We start from the raw sequence: 20,956 nt of genomic DNA on the forward strand, positions 1-20,956 counted from the left end.
CCGAGTTCTCTTTCACAAATCTATTTTTTTTAATAATGGAATGGGTAAATGTGATGATTTAACTATTGCACAAGCAGGTCTGCTTGTGAAAATGCTGCCTTGCTTTTCTCCTTTGATTAGAAATGGCAGCGTGGCAGAGATGATGTCAAGAAATGGACCATATGTGCAAGAGTGCACAAGTACTGGAGTCCGAGGAGGACATGGAGCGGACAGATGACTGCTCAGATACACTGCGTTACTACCACTCACGTACTCCTGCTGGGTACTAATGTCCCATGGGCGGATGATAAGACCTCAATATCTGTGGATCTGCCTGGACTAATGACATTAACAATCAGCGCAGTTTCTGATTTGTCATCCATGTGGGCACCAGCGCTACAAACAATGGCGTTTTGTATATGAAACAGTCCTCCCACCAAACATAAATCACTGATTCTTGAGATATGAGACTAAACATGTCCAGTGATTTTACCCACCATTAGTTTGGGAAACAACCACATTTCTCCAATGAAATTAATCAAAGATGATCACTAGAATATTAAATTATTTTACTCTGTAAACAATTTGTAGGGTTGATTCCACTGTCATAGGTTGATAGCAAACAGTCATCACTCAATGGCTGGATGTCTAAGTGGTGTCTGGACAATAATATAGATGATATAGATGTCATAGACAATTGGACATGTTTTTGGTCCAGACCTGGCCTGTTGAAAGGTTAGGAAGCAGACAGACAGGCTAAACCGACTGTCTTCTAGCCGCCTCACATCACAGACGTCCGATAAATTTCAGCACATAGAGATTGTTTAACCTAGAAACCTTAATATTAAGACTGTGTCTGTTCCCCAAGCTAGTAAAAACCCAAAAAAATCCCAAACCCATTTAAGGGTAACAATTTACTTGATGTTCAAAAAAATAACAATAAAGATATAATAAACAAATGATTAAGCTTGGCTTGCTGAATATTAGATCCCTTTCTACAAAAGCACTTTTTGTAAATGATATATGTGCTGGATGTGCTAGGCATAACCTAGATGGGCTGTGTTTGACAGAAACCAGGCTAAAACCAGACAATTATTTTAAGTTAAATGAGTCTATACCCCCCAAGATTACTGTTATTAATCAATGTCATTAGGATATGTCCCAAAAACGTTCAAGCTGGCTGTTATTAAACCTCTCATTAAAAAACAACTTGATCCTAGAGAATTACTTCATTACGGATCGATCTTGAATCTCCCTTATCAGTCAAAAATACTAGAAAAGCTATAAAAAAGAAATGGTATCTGCAAGGATTTCCCGTCAGGATTTAGACCGTATCATAATACTGAGACTGCTCTCATTAGAGTTACAAAATGATTTGCTCTTTTCATCCAGTCGTGGTTGCCTTTATATTAGTGTTGTCTATATTAGTGTTACTGGACCCAAGAGCTGCATTTAATACTATTGACCACAACAGCTCTAGATTTCTCCGCGGCCTGATGAAATATACCAATTCACAAAACTAACAGAATACATAGTTGAAATAATGACTAATTTCCTACTACTTGATTCTGAAAAAGGATCAAAAACCCACGCACGTAATAACCTACAATACTTTAAAACACTTAATGGCTTCTCTGCTCTGTCTTCAATGTCAGTTAGGAACCTGGGTGTGTTATTTGATAGCAGTCTTTCATTTGACCATATTAGCCTGGTTCATACATTTTAAAATCTTGCAAATTACTTACTCTCTAAATGGTTTAGCACCTCAGTACTTGAGCGAGCTCTTAACGCATTATAGTCCTTCACGTCTATATATAATATATCTATCTCAAAATAATTCTGGCCAGTTTTTAATACCTAGAATATAAAAATTGACAGCGGGCGGTAGGTCCTTTTCCTATTTAGCTCCCAAACTCTGGAAAAATCTTCCTAGCATTGTTCTGGAGGCAGACACACTCATTTTAAATCTAGCTAACAAAAAGACTAAAGTGAAGTCAGTTCAGAGTTGATTCAGTTATGTTGTAAAGATCATCAATTATTAAATTAGTTCAATTCAGATATAAAGCAGCTCTGCAGAAAATGTCATCGTCCAGCTCAGTTCAGTTCTCATCAAATAGTGTCAGTGCAGTCAGATCAGTAATATTGTTGAATATTAAGTGTCCCAAACTAAGCAAGCCAGAGGCGACAGTGGCAAGGAGCCCAAACTCTATCAGGTGACAGAAAGGACAAAAAAAAAACCTTAGGTGAAACCAGGCTCAATCGGGGGACCAGTCCTCCACTGGCCAAACGAAGCAACATGGCATGGTTTAATTCCAGGCTCCATCACAAGTCAGAAGTCACATTGTGGATTGGTGTCAGTCAAAATATTTTAGCCAGTTCCTTCTGCTGTTAGCTAGCATCACCAGAAAAACTAAATATTTGAAATATTTGAAAACATGTTTTTCCTCAACACCAATAATTTAAATAATTTATTTTTTGCAGATTGTTTTGTTTTTGATGGTGTTGGCATTGAGTTGGAACAAATGTTAAAAACATAATTACAAATAATGCCTTGATACATTTTGGTTACACTTTATTTCAATAGTACTCTTTAGACATCCCACTAACTATTGAGTGACTTTGCAACTACATATCAACTGACTCTCATTAATTTGCAACTACATGTGAACTCTCTCTCAGAGTATTACTGTTAGGTTAGGGTTAGGGTTAGTAGAATAAGTTGACGCACTTGCAAAGTTACTTATAGTCAGTAGAATGTCATTTGAGGGACCATCAAAATAAAGTGTTAGCATATTATTAAGCAGACAGTCGAATACTCTAATGACTGCTAGCTGACATGTAGTTGCAAAGTTACTTAGTTAGTAGAATGCCTAAAGTGGACTATCGAAATAAAGTGTTACCGAATTATTTTTCTCTTTTTTGTCCCAGTACTCAGGAATCAGTGAACTACTGATCTGAAAAACGACCAAATCCACCTCATGTGAATCGTGTTTTTCTGTTAGCCATACAGTTCAAACCAGCTGATAAGACGTTTGAGTGATCACTGCTAATAACTGTTCAAATCAAACTCATAACGACAGCAGCGGATATGCACGATCATTTGTATGCATATGAATTCCAAAGGGAACATGAGACTGAAAAAAATGGAACACTTACAGGATTATAAACTAATTTCATGTGTTGTTTTCTTATCCCCCTGATCGTGCAATTGTCTAGAGAAATATGGCCTCAATTGTTCCTTCTGTCTGACGCTGAATAGGGGATTAACGACAAATCATTCCACGTTTCATACTTGATGAGGACATAACAGTGAGACAATCTATTATTCACACACAGAGAATGGGCAGCCATTGACCAACAATAATGAGAGGTGTAATAAAAAGACGAGGGGACGGAAACAGAAGCCAGATGAGGACTGATCACTTAAAATGGTGCAGGTGCACTCTAAGAAAAGTATGTAAATATAAGGAACAATGTACTGTGTGAATATGTATTGTATTGTGTATATAGTATTGTTAGGCGTTTTACCTGTATTTTGAATTACGCATTGCATTGTGTCTGTAAAATTAACAGACAATGTCCTGACAGAAAATGATCAGTACTTCTTTTGTTTGGATTTTATTTTTATTTTCTTACATTGTGATGCTGTACCATTAGCTCACATTCCCAAATCAAACATGATATTAAATGACATTAACAAAAGCATTTCAATGATTGCTAAAGCGTATCACGGTTTCCACTAAAATATTAAGCAGCAAAAACTGTCTTTAACATTGGTAATAATAAGAAATGTTAAACCAAATTACAATTTTATGATTTCTTAAGGATCATGTGACATTGAAGTAATGATGCTGAAAATTCAGCTTTGCAATTATTTATTCATTAATTATAGCAAAATGTTTTATATTTATTATATTTAATATATTAAAAAAGTATTGGTGATAATTCATTTTAGATGATGCAATACAATTTTGAGTTTTGAATCAGTTCCCTAAAACTGACAGTTAATTACAAATAATTTACAAAATTAATTTAAATCATTAATGCAAACTTCATCAAATATGAGACAATTTCAAATTCATTATTCAGCTCAATTCAGTCCAGTTCAATAAATGTATAACGTTCACTGCTTTGGTGAAACAAGTTCAGTTCAACTATTTAAGCAGCTTTACTGAAGGCAGTATTGTCGTAATTCAGCTGAAGTTAGTTCAGTTTTGATTTAATAACATTGACGATGTTGTCAAATTTATAAGCCCTATTCGCACTGGATAAGTATTACCTGGTGACCTCTACTCATCTGTAATAATTGCGGAGGTTGTCTGTGATCTTAATCCCGTGCGAATCGGCCATGTCTGTAATTTGTAAAGTAAAAATTCCCCTGCAAATGACCAACCATATTTCGTCGAACACTGAGGTCCTGTGATAATATTAGTCCCGTGCGAATCGGCATCTCTGTGATTTGGCAGGGTCGTATATAATTTTTTCAAGGTTTTTGTTTCCTGTGCGGCTTTTTATCCATCTTTCGCGAAGAATGGAGGCTGTGTTGGAGTGTTTTGATAGTATTTTGGGTGCTGGGCCATATCGCTATACCTACACCATACAACTATACAATTTGCAGCTGAAAACCACCAGAAGAGCGAAAACAAAAAGAATGATTAGATGGAGAAGGATGACATTGTCACGATCGCTAGCGGAGAAATGGGTGGATCCAACCGCAGCAACATGGTAATCAGGGCAATCCAAATAATCGTCATCCATACAAGAGTCAAAGTCCAAATAATCAGAATCGTAGTCCTCCATGCCAGTGTCGAAAACCATTTAATCAGTCAGATAACGAATAAACAAAACAAGCAAGAACGACGACGACGACGACGACGACGACGACGACGACGACGACGACGACGACGACGACGACGACGACGACGACGAGAACAGACTTGAAAACAGACCTTAGAGTTGACGAGTGACATACAATAATGACTTCCTAACATGAACTAACACAGACAGGGTATTTATGCACAGACACTAACAAGATAAATGGGAACAGCTGGGTGTAATCACAAGTGATGGGAACAAACAAGGATTATGGGAAATGTGGTTCCAGGATGAATGGAGACAGGAAGGAAGGGACCTCTAGTGGACTCCCAGTGGAAACACAACAGACACTGTGACAGACATGTATCGCAGCATGTGGTAAAGAACATTCTTCTGTTTATGAGATATCTTACAGCTAAACTAGACCTATAACGACAAGACATTTCCAAGCAATAGCCTATTGAAATCATATCCGGGAGAAGACAGTAAATTCGAGCAAAATCACAGGCTTCGCTTATCCCGTGCGAATGCGCCACATGAAATTCAGATGTGGGTGGGTCATTTCTAAATCACACGAGGTCCCCAGAGGTTTAGAAACAAATTCGATTCAGCTATAAAGCTGCTCTACCTAAGATAACAGTGTCATTATTCAGCTCAGTTTTTTTTCTCAGTCCAGTCAAATTGGCATCACTGAATATATTATGTAATCAACCAGTTCTAGAAAGCAGGACTTGCTTTTATTTGGGAATTGATTGCATTGTAAAAAGCAAACAGGGTCAAATTTTATTTCATGTTGACAAAGTTTCCACTCAAAGTTTCCTAGTCCAAGCGTCCCACGCGATAATCAGACCGTTGGTATCATGACTTATTTTGAATGGCAAATCACTAAACCATCCAATCTTGAATCCAATCCAATCATCAAGTATTCCGCTAGCAGATCATGATCAGAGCCCAGGTCACATTCACAAGCACACTGACATGAATGAAGGCCGTCGATAATGTATCTTACGTTGTAACAGTCATCTCGTGCAAGAGTGCAATTCCTTCACGTTTGCCTAATTTTAGCTCCTCAACTCCCAAAGGCTCATTTACCAGAAACAGTCCATGTGGACTTAAACCTACACGCTGTTCCAGAGGAAATTAACAGTGCTGACTGAAATCAAAACGATGCTTTTGAAAATAAAAAATCAGACACTAAAAACAAGAAGCTGGTGGAATATAGGTGAATTAGCAAATCATTATCCCGTGATCAATGTCAACCCCTGTTTCCTCATGTTCATTAACGCAAACTAAAAAGCCATCACAGCCAACTTTCTCTTTGAGCTGCTGGACAGGTTTTCAGAGTCTTCAGAGATGGGCAACACTACCGCTCCAAAGGGGTTACCATAGCAAAAAGCACAGAAAATACCACCTCGCAATTTTAGTCTTTGATATTTGAGGCATCATTATGGTGTCATGGTAGGCCACTCGGTGGAATGCCAGAGTGATTTTTAGGCCAGATGGAGCATGGCTTTGTTAAGCCACGCTGAATAACTTCAGATAGGCTGGCAGATAGTGTAGATTGGCACACTTGCAGTATGTGTGCTGCCATCTCCTACCTAACAGTCCTTCCCTCTCAGCATGCTTTTTACAGCTCTTAACCCACTCTCCACTCTTTTGTTTAACAAAGATTCATGTCTGCCCAGACACGGAGAACAACACTGAGTGATTTCCTTAAAAGGAGAAAATATGCTCTTTTGGTCGGAAGCAAGATGGATACATTCCGCAAAACTGAACAGGGGCCCCAGAGTGGGAGATGACAATGTGAAGACACTCATGGTTGTTCACCGTGTCTGTAACAAACATTAAAACAAATGTCAGGTGTCCCTGCATTTCATTTGAAAGGTCAGCGTTGTGCATCAGTGCAATAAAGGACAAATGAAGAAAAATTGTAGCCTTTGTATGTTTGTGCTTTAAAATATTCCATGGGGAGCGTATTGTTTAATATTGAATATTCCTTTAATTTAATATTCAACAATATTATTGATCTGCCTGCACTGACAATGGCATCACTGTTTTCTCCAGAGCGGCTATATATTTATATGAACTAAATTAATAACTTATTTTACAAGAAAAATTAACCATCGCTGGACTATGACACTATTTTCTTCTAGACACAAACGTTGTTGCATTATTTTCCTGTTCTCTCTGTAAAGCTGCTGTTAAACAATCTGTATTGTAAAAAGCGCTATAATAAAGGTGACTTGACTTGTTGCGACAAAAGCCAAATGTCAATATTGCAACCAACCCCCAGTTTCAAAAACTACGAATTGTAAAAAAAACAAAAAAATCTATGCATGATGTTTTGCGCAAGCAATTATGGTCAGATTTTGAAACCTATAGGGTTATTCTCTTTCTTTCAAATAGACAATATTATTCCCATTCTAAATAGCTTTTGATTTAACAAAAATGTAGAAATGCCCTAGAATGCAAAATGAGTCACCAGTATCACTGTTTTTTTGTATAAAAAAAAAGGTCACTGACCTGGCCACTTCATGCGTTTTCTCAGATCGGATAGCAATCTGATTTATCAAAACGATTCCATTTACACCTGGGGCCTCATTTATAAAACTTTGCGTAGGATTTGCGTCAGAAGTGGCGTACGGATGAAACATAGGACGTGCGTACGCACAGAAATATTCGGATTTATAAAACCGTGCGCACGCACATTCTACGCAGTTTTCCCTTAATAAATCACAATCAATTCTAAATGTAGCGCAGCTTTTGCGGCTTCATGTCACGCCCATAGTTGCCCATAAATAGACAGTGAAACGCCCACAAGTTAATATTCATCGATTGCGAAATCATGGCAAACACAGAGGAAAACCAAGAAACGTAACTTCACTCACGCGCAAGCGTGAAGCGCATGATCAGCCATTGTGCGTCATTACGCATTGTGATGACATCATGGCATTTTATTACCATCCATTTGATTGCATCTGACAAGCTACAGATGTGTTATGAGGATGAATTGCATAACATGCTAATATTATTGCAGAACATATTTATATCTTTTTGCAAATATGTGTTAATTTGCATTTCTGTTGTAATCTTCGTTTGATTTTGTTTGTTTTACACTGCAGATCGATCAAACGGGTGTTTGTGTAGGCTGTTAATTGTAAGACTTGCTTTGTGAAGTCTTCATGTTATTTATGAGAGGCAGTATTGCCATTTCTTTTACACAACGATCTACAGTTTCACACACTTTCACGTGTTTCTTCCATCTGCCGACGGTGTCGCCATTTCTCATTTCACCCGTTTTTGTGCGTACGCCTGGGTCAGAGCTTGCGTGAAGGACCGCACATTTTCCCGTCAAGTTTGCTTTTTATAAATACCAATTATTGCGTAGAGAGCGGCGTACGCCGCCTTTTGTGCGTACGCAACGTTTATAAATGAGGCCCCTGGTCACATAAATGTGTTTTTGCGAAACGGATTTAAATCCGATCTTCAATTCCCGCGCTATATGCAGATTTAATGGAGTGCACGTCACCGAAAGCAACAGATATGAGCTGCATTTTACTGATCATCAGCTAAAATTTGAAAATCAAAGACCGCAATAAGAGAGAGCGGCAACAGCCCTGGTAAGATCATTTCGTTTCTTTACTTTTAATGATGATGATTGTGTGTTAAGCGTCTGCGACTTACTTTCACTTTGATTTGAAATAGTTTGCACGTTGGCTTAATGAATAGATGCTCAGCTTCTCATTTGCGGTGATGCGTGCTCCAGTAGCGTCATCATATCTGGCTATAACATGACATATAGCCTATAACACGCTCTCACACGTTTAATTTTTTTTTTTTTTTGGGAGGGGGGGGATTTTTGGGTGGAGTACAATTTACATATGTGGTTTCAACCACCAGATGCATTTACACTTGTCCAGTTTTGTCTGGAATGCGATCCGATCCGATCTGATCTGAGAAAACGCATGAAGTGGCCAGGTGTAAACAGCCCCTATGATAAAGTAGATGTGCCAAGTTCTAAGAAATGTAGTCTTGGTAGTCATGTTGGTTTCATATGGTTTTGATAAACAAAATAAAGATTGTTATCTAATGGGGCTTTATGTAAGAACTTTCATGCATTAATTACTTTTTTTTTAAATGAGAACTTCCCTGATTTCCTAAGTTGCCTATGAAAGCCTGTTTTGATTCCACTTTGAATGATTTTATGTGAAGGACTTTTTTTCGGGGGAAATCAGAAGGATGTGTTGGTTACGCACGCTCTCGAGGACCTCTCTTCGGTTCAGTGACACATGAAATGAATGTTCAGGATAATGCCAAAAGAGCTACTGTGTCATGTAAAGAAAAGGTATTCATTTAAACTACAGTCTCACATAGCCAGATCTATAGTCTCAAATATACTTTATAACAAAACTATCATAACTGCAATTTTAATGACCTCATCTGTCCACATGATGCCGGTATATTACAGAGTTGGTGCAAACAAATCCACATCGCTATGATCAGATGCTTTCTTCTTTTTGTGTTTATTTTGTTATTGAGAGGAAAGAGCACATCACATATTTATATATTCATCTAAATGTCACTCTCAGCTGTGTGGACAGCGTTGGGATGTTCGTTAAAAGTTTTTACTTCTAAACGAAGAACTAAAAAGAACTTCGCTGTGAGTATATTCCCTGTGCTGCAGTCTTGCGTAACTTAATGTTTAGATTTATGGGTAGGGTGTCTGAGTCAAAAAATGACCTAATTGCTGTGTTAACTAACCCTAGACGAAGTTCTGTAAGACTGTCGTCCAGACTGTGGAACCATTGGGGTACATGTCTGTATGTTAGACATTGAACACGGTGTGTTTTACTATGTATGTGTTTTTGTGTATGTGTTTTTTAATATGTATGTGTTTTGTATTGAATTATGGATCCCTCTGGGTCTGGAAATAATAAAAGTTTATTATATATCAGAGCACTGAATCATGTTCAGTGCACGAGTGCGAGCATGAGCAATATGTTGCTGGCTGCAGTTCACTTAACGGCCACTGGTGTCGCTACTAAGAAGATTTTAATGAATTCTACATATAGCTCCTTTAATTCAACTATCACGTCAAAATTAATTACACATTTTACTTGCACCTTGAATAAATGTGAGAGTACACATCTTAATTATTTTTAAAATGAAATATTATATAATAAAAATTAAATTATATGTATGTTTGTTTGTTTGTTTGTTTGTATGTATGTATGTATGTATGTATGTATGTATGTATGTATGTATATATATATATATATATATATATATATATATATATATATATATATATATATATATATTTAGGGCTGCACAATTAATCGAATTTCTAATCGCGATTACGATTATGGATGCCACGATTACGTAATCGTTCAAAGCCGCGATTACAAAAAAAAAAAAAAAAAAAATCCACTCTGCGTGCATTTAGAGCATGTTATGAGAGGCAAATCACAACTACTTCAGAAAACCCAGCACAATAGGAAGGAACTACCAGGCAGCGACGTATGTGTACGCTGAAATAAAAAGTCTTTCACCTCAGAAAAACGGACGTTCCTGTCATGTCAGCCGTTATAGGCTACTGTGCTCGTAGCGCACACTCTTCAATTGCACGCGCAAATGCGGCGGCGCGCGCTGTGTATAAAGTGCAAAGGAAACTACAAGCATGCAACGTTGTTACGTTGTAAATTGGTAAGTCACGAAAGTAAAATACCAATAAATCACGTTACTGGTACGTCGTGTGTTAGCTGAGAAGGATTTGCATGCAGGGATGATTCTCATTCTATTCACCAGGAGCAGTTTCCATGTTTCATTAACAGTTCTTGTTAGTATTGTGTATCACCATGGTAACTGTCGTTTTAATATTAACCCACTGATCTATATAATGACATTCTATATAGATCAGTGTATTAACCCCAAAATGCCACTTTATTTTCACTTTGTGTTATTTTTTATATTTTAAATGACTTTGGTGGCTCATACCAACATTGTATTAACAAAAGCTAGTTTGGGACTGATATTTAATAGCTTTAGCATAAGCCTAATGTTTATTTCTTAGTAGTCTTTACTATTAGTCATATTATTACAATTTATGTGTATGTTAAGTAAAGGGGGACAGTGTGTGTGTTCACAATTTTTAAGTAAACATGTGTATATATATATTCTATATATATTCAATGTAAATTGTGATAATCGTAATTAATAATCGCAATTACAATTTCAAGGGAATAATCGACAATTATGATTTTTGTCATAATCGTGCAGCCCTAATATATATATATATAATATTAGGAGTTATTTATAAATATTTTTATAAATATTGCATTTTTGAATCACACCACATGACATTTTACATCAATTAAACTTGCCTTTTAAACTTTTATTTTTTCTGCAAATTTAAAAGGGTCTTGACATGAGAAATCAAATTTGCCATGATCTTTTGACATTTGTACCATTGTACCATTTTAAAAATCTGCAAGTTTCATAGCTTGAAACGTCCTCCTCATTATAAACAAAGCATTTATTTAATCAAGCTCCAAAAATGGCTTGTTTTCATATTGGGTGACCTATGATGTCACACGATAATACATTTGCATAAGACTGCTTCCAGCGTAAGACATCGACAAAAAGTTATACATCATCGCCCACTGGCATTCAGTCGCTTACCGGCTGACATTTGCCTACAATGGATGCGACCATCACACCAAAATAAAATAGAACCCATTATAAGCACTGACGCTGTCTACACTGGATACAGTATACAGATGCGCGTTCATCTGTATGGATAATGGATTATGGATAATGTTTTCAAAACGCTTAATTGAAAGTGGGTGTTTACACTGTATCCGATGCAATGACGTTATCCAGTCAACTTAAAGTCTTAAAGGAGGGTCAAATGAGGGTAGAACATTTTTGCTTTCTCTCCTATATGTTTTTTTATTTGTTTGTTTGTTTTTTTGTATTCATATATTATATATATTAACTTTAACAATATAAGTGAACCTCAAGGAACATATTAAAATATTTTTAAAAATTCATGTCATGGCCCCTTTAAACCTTCAATTGGTAATTTCTATCATGCTCAATGCTGTGAAAAACGTTGTAAATAGAAACATTTGATGTTACAGGAGTATATCTAGGTACAATGTGTCATACCCTCTGCACATCCAGCCTTCATATTAATAAAGTAATGAATGTGAAATAAAAAATAAATCAGTATGGGCATGAATCATCAAATGGTTTCATGCACAGTAATTGTTTTAGTGAAATTAGTCTTGCATGTACTACCAGTGTTCATGAATACCAGCACAAAGAATGTGATATCTTCACAAAGATGGTAGACATCTGGCTCTCGACCAAAATCCACTCAGCAACAAAAGTAAATATTCACCAGACATGAATACAAGGAGTATTGAAATGCTCACAATCTGTGAAAAAAGACAAGAGTGTAGGGGGGAGATAAGTTGCAGGAGAAATGATGGCATTGCTGGTGAATAAGGGAGGCTTTTGGATAATACTGCTATAGAGATGCAGCTGAGGAGAATATGAAAAGATTCTCACTGGTGCAAAGAATCTACTCTGCCTTTCAGTTGAGTGCATTTCATTGCAGTTCATATGTTTCACTGAACATGTACGCCTGTGTGACTGATAGCATGATTTGAGACATTCCGCTTCAATGGAAGCAATAAAATCTATGATCAATGTCACAAATACACTTATTATTTTGAGTTTTTGATGGAGAATCTTAAATATTTATTCTTCAATTTTTCATTTTCCAATTTTTTTCAAAACCCTAAAACTACCTGTTTATTTCCAGGTTTTGGTTTCCAGATGGTCTCATACTTTTCCCCTTATTGCATTTCTGCACATTACACTATTCTGAACTGAATTATGTACTATAAACCATGTCTTCTGCACAGCCAATTGAAGCTTATTTGCCAATTTGCACTTTGCCATTTTATATTTACGGTGTGCTATTACAACTCACATGTCTGGTTAGATGCTTGCAAGCACAATCAAGTTGAAACTAATCTAATAAAATATTTATGTTGCAGAAAATAATATATTTTGAAATGCACACGTTCTCTTCAGAAAACACTGTGCATGAACTGCATAATCTGCATTTGCACTTTTGTCCCTTTTCAAAAGTTGATAAACAGAATCAACAGGTTGACCGGCTGTGTGTCTATCTTTATGATAGCCTACATCACATTAGTAAAGCAATGAAGGTAAGGTCGGATATGGTTATGATTATACTCGCACCACAAAACTCAAGCTGTCCCAGTGACTAAGATCACTTGCATAAAATGAGAACAGCGCAATTGCATATGCAAAATGGCATTAGTAATGCAAATCATCAGCACTTTATTCCTGTTAATTTGATGGACACCTTCAAAACAACATTGATGAGATATAAGTGGCACCTACTGTGGGCTCTTTGGGTAGAAAGGCAGGGTGACATGACTGAGTTCGTGAATATCAAAGGCTGTAGGTTCGGCTGAGATTGCCTGTCTCTTGGTCCTCTGGTGCTCTTGAAGGACACTCTGCTTGTGGACTTGTTGCGTTGCCGGTCTTATAACTGATCGGTATTTGTCTAACTCATTCTGAAGCTTCTGGATGAGTTCATCTTTCTGATCCAGCTCTAACTCCAGTTCATCAATAAGCGCGTCTCTCTGTCTCAATTCTTCAATCTTCTCCTGTAACGCATACTGGAGATCTCGTAAAGTGCCCATTTCTCCCCACAGTTAACGATCCGCAGCCGCTACCAACTTGGCGAACGGTCAGTTTTCGGTCATGAAATTAAAACAAACCGCTTTTGCTCGTATGTTCCGAGACAATGTCGCCGCGCCAATCCACCGGCGTGCTTTCAGATTACTTATACCGGAGGAATGAGCGGGGAAACACCCACGGCGTCTGCAGACATCACATTCGGGTGACGAAGTTTCACAGGGCATTCATTTTTTATTTTTTTTGGTCCAAATACGTCAGTCGCAGCTGTGGAGCGCGTCGAGCGCGAGTGAAACGCCATGAACGCGCAGTGAACGCGCTGTGAGAGCAACATGCTCGCGGCTCCCAGACGAGCCAATGGGGAAAGACTCAAGCGCACACCTTCAACAACCGCTGAGAGCTCTCGTGTGCTCTACCTCTCACGGGCACATGAGCACATTTCAACCATAGTTTCAATAACAGTTCCTTTACCTTAACCTCAAAGCGAAACTTTCCCCAATTGAATTATTTATATTGTTTAGCTTTAAACTCCTAAAATGTACAAATCAGACATCAAATTAAATACACACACTGACACAGAAAATGTGCAACCTTAGCTGTTTTCTCATCGATATCTCAGTGGTTAGTAGTTTGCAAACCTTTTTGTGAAAGGCTCATTTAATCAAATATTTCATAAAACACTAAACGTGCTTTTTATATTTTTTAAGATACACTGTAAAAAAGTTTGTCATCATCGTTGAACATTAATTACATCTACTTTTGAGTTTCAACTTGTCATCTGTTATTAAATTCCTGCAATGTCAAAATAGTCACTGTGAAGAAATGAGTTGGCTGTTGATAGCACAATCACATTTATTTATATTGCCAGTTAAGTTAAAAACCCACCACAGGGTGTCTGGTAAGAGACTGGTCAGTAATGTCCAATATTTGGGAATAACCCGTTTATTTGTCACCACATCAACTCAGATAAGAAAGCAGTTGTCCTTAATTAGGGTGTATAAGTGGGTGTGGTTTTTCTATAAAAACAGAAAATGTAGACAAGTATAAACATACATGATAATAACATTAAGTGTTTAAAACAGGATATGAATATTAACAAATTAAAGAAATGAAATTAATAATGAAAGAAAAATAAACTTGCTCTGTCATAAATTAAATTAAACTGGAAACAGTTTTATCTGTGTCACATAGTTTGTCAGCGGTGCTCTGTCTGGGCTTGTTCCACGCACGCGCATTAAGTTGTTTACAACTTCAGAATACCTCAACCGCAAACTTTGACAATTGAAATGCACCAAACACAGATGAAATGTACATAAATGACATCCATATAAACAACTAAGCATAAACACACTGTCAATGAATAAGAGAAGATTACTGTAAACATATATTATGAAACACAAAATACTGTAGGCTATATGACCAAAATGTCACTTTTAGTGGTGAAGTTTGGTGAACGTGATTTCACCACAACATGTTCCAGGATCAACACCTTTGTTGATTCTGCTGGAACAACATTCCAATCAACCAATCAGATTTGAGGGAAAAGTTTACAGTTTATGTCAAGTTTAGGCTTACAGTCAGATTAGGTGCTTCTACATTCTTATGGGTTGGATGTGTGTGTATATGCGTGTGCACGTATGTATGTGTGTGTGTGTGTGTGTGTGTGTGTGTTTTCACTTTTAACACTGCTGAAAATATTCTTCAAAGGATCTTTTTAAGTTAATATATTAACATCACTGCTGTATCTCATTGATGTGCATTTACTGCAGCCTCTCACTGTCCAGTGATGATTAAATACAACACTAATGATGCCCATTATTGTTTAACCTACTGCAGCTTTACCTCTATACTTCATCAGCACAGAACATGATGCTCTGGTGTTCTAACGCATGATTCTTCTTCACAGCCCCTATAACATCATCTGGATCCTTCCCATCAATAGATGACTGGGGCTTCATTTCACCTCATTAACTGCCCCACCATCTGGTTGGGGGGGAAAATCTAACAATGTAACTGAGAATTAAATTGCTGCACTTGTCTGCCCTCTTGCTGTGTATACACTATCAGAAAGCCTGTTAGATAGAAACCTGTGGAATCCTGGAACATTATAATTACAAAACAGGGTTATTATCATTAAATAAAACTAAAAACTAAAACCATAAAAATCTAATTTTATTACTTGAAACAAAATAAATGTTAACTGAAATAATATATATATATATATATAATTTTTATTTCAACAATTATCATTTTCGTTTACTTTAAGTTGAAGTACTAAAATAGCTAAAAACTAAAATAATAATTAATAAAATAAAAAAATACTACTAAAAATGGCCAAAAAAACACACAACAAAATTACAAAAAAAAATGTTACTAAATTTAAAAAGAAAGCAGAAGATGTAAAAATAAAATCTAATTAAAACTATAATAGTATGATTAAATAAAAAAATAAAAAAAGTCAACACCGTGCTCTCTTGTTTTGTATATTGTCTCGTTTTGTGTGAATCTTTTTAATTACATCAAGAATTCATTTTGTAATTCACACTGGTGTTTCCCTCCATGTGTTAGATAAAATAACAAAAGATTTTGAATGTTGAGTGTGAATCACAACCGAACTCTTGGTGTTGGAATTAAAACAAAATTTGATCAAATAAATAAATAACAAACAAAAAAACAACAGCTTCAAAAGAACTAAAGGATATATAAGGATATACATTGAAACTTTTAGCTTAATAATTATTAGTGTATTAATACACACACACACACAATGTATATATAATTAACGGAAAGAACACACAATCTTTAAAAATAGGATCAAAAGCGTCCTCTAGTGGAGAAAGTCTACAACACCCAGACAGAGATGAATAAAGATTTAACACGAATTGCTGCAAATCGCTACAATAACATCAGTAGTAACATAAAGGAATTGCTTTATGTAAGTATTATAATAATATGAAGGTTAAGCTGTAGAAATTATGTTTGCAAACTGTTATATTTGTCTTTTTCACTGCACTCTGTAGTTTGCACAGTAAGCAACATTTCTTGTTTCATACACCATTCTGTTAGTTTGATAGAAAGGATGTTAATAAAGTTGTTAATAAATGTCCTGAATCTTGAAACCCACAATGTAGCACACACACCTCACTAGGGACATTATTCAGTATCTAGTCCATGCCTTCCTTTTAACTGATTTCCATGAGCACTGTCCTAAATGAATGTGAATCCCATTTATCATGCATAGCAGAAAAGACCAATTAAGCACTATTGATGATGAGGCTCTGTCGTTCTCGCAAACCATTTACACGAACTGCAGATCAAAGTGTCTGTGCCAATGTGGACGTGAGAGACGTGATGCTAATGTGGAAGGCCTGAGCCTGTATCTGCAGGACAAGCACAGGAAAGATAACACACTTTCCATTCTCAAGTGCTTTTCAAGCAGCTTGTTGATTATATAAGGAGTTCTACATTAGAACACACAGGATCAGAGAAGAGGGTGGGCAGTATTTGTCAAAGAGATCGCTTTCTATCAGTCGCAAGAACCTGATATGTACAGTGTATATGACGCTATATTAAAATAAAAACAAGTTAAACGTTTTAAAATGACAATAATATCGTGCAATATTACTACCATTTAAAATAACTGTTTTCTATTTTAATTTATTTTAAAATATAATTTAAAAATATATATAAAATATAATGAATATGCTGATTTGCTGCCTTAAGAAACATTTCTTATTTTTTTATCAGTGTTGATAACTAATTTTTCTGCTTAATATTTTTTCTGGAAACTCTCCCATTCAAAAGTTTGGGGTAAGTATATGATTGAAAAGAATATAATAATAAAAAAAATAATACTTTTATTCAGCAAGGACACATTAAACTAAACAAAAGTTAAATTAAAAACATTGATAATGTTAAAACAGATTTATATTTCAAATGAATGCTTTCGTTTTGAACTTTTTTTATTCATTAAAGAATCATGAAAATCCATATTCTACAAATGTTACATGTTGAAATATATTAAAATAGAAAACTTCTATATATATATATATATATATATATATATATATATATATATATATATATATATATATATATATATATTGATTTATTTTTATTTTTGAAATGCCATAAGCTCAGGTGATCTTTAAACTCAAACACCAACAGGAAAAAATAGTCAATTTAATTGAGATTTAATGTAACTAACATACCTTATATTTTATATACCTTGGTTGCATATATATATATATATATATATATATATATATATATATATTAGATGAGCTTTATTTAAAACTCATTACACCAGTTTTTTTATTCCTAAATTCATTTTTGAATTTTCTTTAAAACCGAATCATGTAATGAATACTCCAGTGATAACAGTGGCTTAGAAAAAGCTTTTTATCCGTCAACCGTCATGATGGCCGCCATGTTGAGATCACATACTACTCACTCAATAACTCTCTGTCACTTTTAATTGCTGAATAAATTATTTACACAGTCATAAATATACATGTAATTGGAGCATTATAATGGCATCATGAATTAATACAATTTTCTTTTCCATCCACACTTCATGATGGGTGTCAGTAACACTGTAAGCCCACTGTAAAACAATACAGAGGCTGCGTCTGAAATCACATACTCTCTTATTTTGAATGAGTACGTACTTTGCAAGCACTTACACAACTATATTCTATATATTATGAGTGTGTAGTATGAATGTAATCCGGTCAGACTACATTCACCATGTTGTCAGTATCATGTGACCTAACAGCGTCGGTTGCGTTGCTTCACTGCCATTCACAAATCCTGTCCCGTGGCCTCATGGGATAGTAAAGTGTCCATGATATGCACACTTCAGAATCTCGTCGGAAGTAGTAGGCCATCCGGGTACTTTTTGCCTACTCTTTTATGAGTACTGTGCATTCAGACATAGGTTAATTATTTTGTCACATACTGTTTTACTATATAGTAGGGAAGTGTGTGATTTCGGACACAGCCTGAGTGCAGCTTTCAGTGCCTGTCACAGATTCCTCACTGTTTTAATATCAACCCTTCAAGGGGTGATGACATTTTACTGACATCTAGTGGCTACTAACAGGAACTTATTTTACTTTTGAGTCATTTTAAACGGCAGCCAATAGTTAAAAGAAGTGCCAAGACTGCTTAATATCCCAAAGTGTACTTCTGTGTATTATTGTCAAATGCAACATAAAAATGTAGCATAAATCTCAATCATATTCAGAAAGCCACAGCTCCCTCTGCCCCCCGCAGAAGTTAATAAAGATATTCATTTACTGAAATGGGGTTTACTCATTCCCACTAAATGTGGCACATTCCACGAGTTTCCAGGAAAAGTTGAAAGTTATAATATGTGAATCCTAAATATAGCAGTGAATATCTATGACATTAAATATTTAACAACCAGCATTAAATATTCAACAAGGTTAGGGTTGTACAGAAGGCCTATTAGACATTGAGGAAGAGTGTGAAAGAGTGCTTTTATGCCTAAAAGCATTAGACCAGATGTGAACTTTTATGTGAATGCATTATATTAGGCATTACAACCAATAGTATATATTTTAATGTCAGCTAATTATGATGCATATAGCTTGATGCCATTGCCATGCAAAAATCACTTTAATAAACAAAAACATGAAACCTGCATCTCATTTGATCCATTGCATTGAGGCAAAACTGGTGAAAGTTAAAACAGAAGCATTTAAACCCTAACCCACAACTCACACCTTTTTTCGGAAAGCACTCATTTAATTCCCAGAAAGTTGCATTTTAAAAAGTACTGAAACTTGGAAGAAATATATAGCAGGTCATTGACAATACACTTAAGTACTCATGACTCATTACTTGCTTCTAAGCAGATTCTAAGAACTGAATTGTCCAATGAAATACCATAGTGATGCCCATCTGCAATACAATCAAGTACAAAAAAAAGTTTGGCAACCACCACTACTCTGCACCTGTCCACATATACTGCACTGCAACACGTCTAACAATCAATTCATTATTATACAACAGATCATGGATTGATTAGTTTGACTCGACTGTTCACATTCAGAGTGTGGAAACTTTTGTTTGTTTGATATTTATAATCAAATCAAAAGCTTAAAGTAATTTTTCTCAGTTCCACATTTAATATTCTTACCAGGTTTAGGCCAATATAGTATAGTATAGTATAGTATAGTATAGTATAGTATAGTATAGTATAGTATAGTATAGTATAGTATAGTAGCCTATAGAATAGTATAGTAGTCTATAGTCATAAAAAGTGACAAAATCTTGCCTATAGTTTCTAGTCACGTGTAAAATTGTATTGGTATAACAGGGAACATTCTCAGAACTTCCTTAACGTTCTGGCAATGTTCTCTCAAAGTTATAGGAACGTTAGCAAACGTTCTTAGAACATATTTTTGTTAGCTGGGATAGTGTACTGTCATATAGCCACGTGTGAAAATCTAATCTTGATCTAAGTGGAGCAGTATTAGTAGGCTACTATAGTCACTCACACCGCGGGGTAACAGAGACTCGACTCGGACGGAGACCATCCACAGTGATGACACCGAGGCAAAAAGCACACGTCTAACAGATAGTTGGCTAAATGAAGGGTTCTCACCTGTCCGACTTGGGGTGTTTGCGTAAAGCTTCGCTTGTCAAGTCCTGGAAAGACTTGAATGTCTGCGGTTCCGCGGAGATGCCCTGCGCGCGCCTGGTTCTCCTGGGTCCAATAGCGCTCGGCAGAACTGACTGACATTTGTGCAGCTTTCTCTTCAGTTCATTCACCTCCTGCTCCTTTGCCGACAGCAGCCTCTCCATTTCCTTTATCCTCTCCTCTTTTATGAGCAGCATCTTGGCAAATTCTTCGTCTAATTCACTCATGTTTGAAGTTTGAACAGAAGAAGACTGCCGCGGAATGATGTCTTAACTCTGTCAGTCAAGATTCACTTTACCACAGAGCAGCTGTGCTCCGAGCACACCCTTCCTGCAGACTGGGACGATTGTTTCATTGAGAAACCAATTAGATGTTCCTCTCCCTCCTTCCCCAGAGAGACCTGATCATGATCACTCCGCTCCAGTCAAACGCTTTCTAAACACACGATCTCGAGCCTCAAATAGAATCAATGATCATATATGATTGGTGACGTGCCTTATTGTGTAAGTCCAACACAGTAATGTAGAGATGCAGGATAGACAAAGCCTTCTTGAAAAACAACTATAATCCATGAACATACTTTATATATATATATATATATATATATATATAGATAAATACATAAACAAAAATATATTATTTATCTTTCAGTAACAATCAAAAACCACACAAACTACTAAATGTTCATGTCTTTGTTTGTTTGTCTATTTATTTATTTAATATTGTAATTATTATATAATAAATAAATTA

At 36.0% G+C, this 20,956-nt stretch overlaps 1 protein-coding gene across 3 annotated transcripts in view; it reads right to left on the reverse strand.

Moving 5' to 3' along the window:
- Positions 1-20,628, reverse strand: part of LOC311096507 (cGMP-dependent protein kinase 1-like) — a gene marked incomplete at its 3' end in the record, with an annotated part of 154,287 nt that extends 133,659 nt beyond the window's left edge. For 2 of the 3 annotated variants that reach the window (XM_084135706.1, XM_084135708.1), the window contains exon 1: positions 13,237-13,680. In XM_084135706.1, the coding sequence (XP_083991832.1) occupies positions 13,237-13,541 (305 nt within the window). In that variant the 5' untranslated portion in view covers positions 13,542-13,680. Of the gene's footprint in view, positions 1-13,236; positions 13,681-20,170 lie in introns of those variants that run through there. The other variant, XM_084135707.1, reaches the window with a different exon arrangement.
- Positions 20,629-20,956: the final 328 nt, after the last annotated feature.

Source organism: Abramis brama (genome assembly GCF_963993115.1).
Source record: "Abramis brama genome assembly, chromosome: 14".
NCBI classification, from domain to species: domain Eukaryota; kingdom Metazoa; phylum Chordata; class Actinopteri; order Cypriniformes; family Leuciscidae; genus Abramis; species Abramis brama.